The sequence below is a fragment of the Rhagoletis pomonella genome, unplaced genomic scaffold, assembly GCF_013731165.1.
Source record: "Rhagoletis pomonella isolate Grant_MI unplaced genomic scaffold, Rhpom_1.0 Rhpom_scaffold_00007, whole genome shotgun sequence".
NCBI classification, from domain to species: domain Eukaryota; kingdom Metazoa; phylum Arthropoda; class Insecta; order Diptera; family Tephritidae; genus Rhagoletis; species Rhagoletis pomonella.
The window spans coordinates 3,864,586-3,867,624 of NW_023458561.1; the positions used below are offsets into that span (position 1 = coordinate 3,864,586).

The 3,039-nt window shown below is 39.4% G+C and overlaps 1 protein-coding gene across 1 annotated transcript in view; it reads right to left on the reverse strand.

Annotated features, from left to right (window-relative positions):
- Window positions 1–1,200, reverse strand: part of LOC118743568 (protein flightless-1-like) — a gene marked incomplete at its 3' end in the record, with an annotated part of 8,789 nt that extends 7,589 nt beyond the window's left edge. Inside the window, exons 1-2 of the mRNA XM_036476334.1 lie at window positions 1,119–1,200; window positions 361–701 (exon numbers count right to left, since the gene is read on the reverse strand). Of these exons, the coding sequence (XP_036332227.1) occupies window positions 361–701; window positions 1,119–1,200 (423 nt within the window). The remainder of the gene's footprint in view (window positions 1–360; window positions 702–1,118) is intronic.
- Window positions 1,201–3,039: the final 1,839 nt, after the last annotated feature.

Here is a 3,039-nt window from a genome sequence, read left to right on the forward strand (position 1 = left end):
TTGGTAAGACTCGCAAATATGTAAAAACTACCTTTGATGCCAAGAGGTTGCAGGGGAACGGCTGACTTAGTACGCTTGCGGTATTCGCCAAAGGCGATCGAGTGGCGAGTGAAATTTGATCACAATCGTACCATTGGTGTCAGCACTTGCAGGCCTTATGCGGAAAATGTTTCTAATCTGGAGAGCCAAGAAATCAATTGAGAGACAGACCTGATTAAATATGCTTTTCAAATTTTCCCCTTCTATGTACGGAACGCCAAAAGCAACGGCGTCAGCAGCAATGTCAGGAGCAGCTATTTGTTATGTTGCCTTCATTATCTCCCCTTTCATGTGAGCAAGTTCAGTCTCAGCTATCTGCACTCTCTCCTCTAACGCAGATATGCACGCAATTTCAGCCACAGCTTTCTGCACACGCTCCTCTAACACATCAATGCGTGTAGATGTCTCCTTTAGTGTGGTTGTTAGCAACAATATCTCATCAATACGTTTCGACAGCTTCTTTTCAACCTCAGTTACCGCTGAAACACAATGCCGACGAACGGCGAATTTTTCGCTGCAAATGTTCGCTGTAAAAATTAAAACACACTGTTGTATATGAGAACCAAAGCAAACGCCGACGTTCATCGACGACTGTTCGCAACTGTTATTTCTATCGTCGTCGCTGGCGGCAGCGGCAAAATACGATTCATTGTAGCCATATGCTAAATATTCTCAAGTTTTTAAATCGAAATTGAAAGATACTGTATTAGTTTTTGTTAAAAATTTATAATCTTATTGTTTGTAAAATTTCGTTGTCGCCGTAGTTGTGTTTTACTGAGCGAAATTTTTGGGCGAAAGTTGCCGCCGTCGTCGCACTACCTTGCGAAAATTCGCCGTTCGTCCGTATTGTGTTTCAACGGTTAGTTTGGTTGAGACACTCTCGATAAGCGGGCACAACTGTTCTGTCTGCTGATGACCTCTCTTCTCTAGCTCTTTAATTTTGTGATAAACAGCCATGACGGCGGTTTGTCAAACCTTCAAACACCCCCATACACAGCACAAATGGCTTGAAGCAAAGGGAAATTTCGCTTGGTTTGTCAAACCGCTTGTGTGGTGTATTTCGCTCTTAAGAGTGATACTTTCGTCAAGCTTAACAGTTTTATTCGGTGGGGAACCTTTACTCGACCCACGTTTCAGCGACGAGGCAGCAGTAGGCGACATAGCTGACAGACACAAACAAAAAATTTATTTAAATTTTACTTAAGCAAAAATTAATAATTAATAATTAAAATAAATTTTAACCACACAGATTATGCCGGAAATATAGGAAGAGTCAGAGCGATATGCAAACACGTCCGAACCGCGCAAAAAAATCTTGTAAATTTCGACTGGTATTTCCTGTTTTAAATCTTATATGAAAAAAGTGATAATGATGGTCTTTCTTCATATTTTTTAAAGCAATGCGTCTCATCCATCTGTGTCCCATTATGAATAATTTTTAATCTTTCCAAATTAACAGCATGCTCCAAACTTTTTGAAATAGTCGTCAAAGATAAGTTTTCTTTCGCTACTAAGAACATATTAGAACCTCGTCAGTCACGGTGGAGAGAATACAGAGGTGGCGCCGATGACGATACCGCTGCTCGGCTCTCAGTGATTTTGACAGAATCAGCTGTTTTGGTGACGTCTTAGTAGAGAAGTCAGCAGTAGTGATGTGCTGAGTCAATACTTCTAAGTACCCAATACTCTCGATACTCGGTACCGAAACATTTAGGTTTCGAATAAAAGCGCACATAGGAAATATGGAAAAAACGCCTAACAAAACCCGAATGTAAGAGCCAATAGGCTTCTTCATCCGTCAAAGTATTTTTCTTGAACCTTGGACCGACTAAGGTTAAAACTGATAAAATAATATTTTTCTGTGGCGATAAGTTCAAGTGTTTTAGCCGATATCATATAAATTAGTAATGAAAGTTTTTTCTAAACCTGAAATGCATATAATGGCGAGGGTTTAATGTAAATAATCGGTATCGGATACCGAAAAGGAAGTATAGGGTACCGAAATCTTTTTTAAGTATTGGGTACCGAGTATTGGGGACAATTCAGCACATAGCACAGCACACTAGTCGCCCTCATTCTCGCCGCTCTCAGTTGTCAACTCTACGATGACGTCACGCTAAAATTACTCTCACGAATTCTGCTGCAATCGGCGCAATCCAAGAATGATCTGGATCGTGGGCGCAATCTTGTATTCTATCATTCTTGCTCGTCAGTATGGTTTTGTTCGCGGTCGCTCAACGGTTACTAATTTAGTGACTTTTTCGGAATATTGTGTCTCATCCTTCAAACGTGGGTCTCAGGTGTACACTATTTCTACAGACTTTTCCAAAGCCTTTGACAAATTTTCGCATTCTATTTTGCGACGTAAGTTGGAAAGTCTTGGTTTTCACTCGGTATTTTTGTCCTGGTTGAAATCTTATCTTTCGAACCGATTGCTGTATGTTGAAATGAAGGTTTCAGATCTAACAGCTTTATTGCAACTTCCGGTGTACCACAAGGTAGTGTCCTTGGCCCTCTTTTATTTGTTTTATTCATAATCGATATTGGGAACTGTTAAATATTCCGAGTTCCTCCTCTACGCAGATGACCTGAAACTCTTAAAAAAATTACTTGTGTCTCTGATATACTTTATCTACAACATGATCTGGATAATCTTATTATTTGGAGTCCGGCAAATAAATTATCATTGAACATTAATAAATGCTACCATATGAACTTTTCTAGATCTTCAAACATCATCAGTTCGAATTATAGTATTTTAAACCATAAACTCACCTCAGTCAATGATTTTCTAGATCTGGTTGTTGTGTTTGATTCGAGCTTCACTTTTACAAATCATGTTAATTACGTTATCCCGAAGGCGTATAGCAACTTATCATTTCTGCGTAGATATGCTAAGGATTTTAAAGATCCTTATACCAGGAAACTCTTCAATGCGCTGGTACGTTCCCTGTTAGAGTATGCCTCTATAATATGGAATCCAATATATAGCTGTTATGC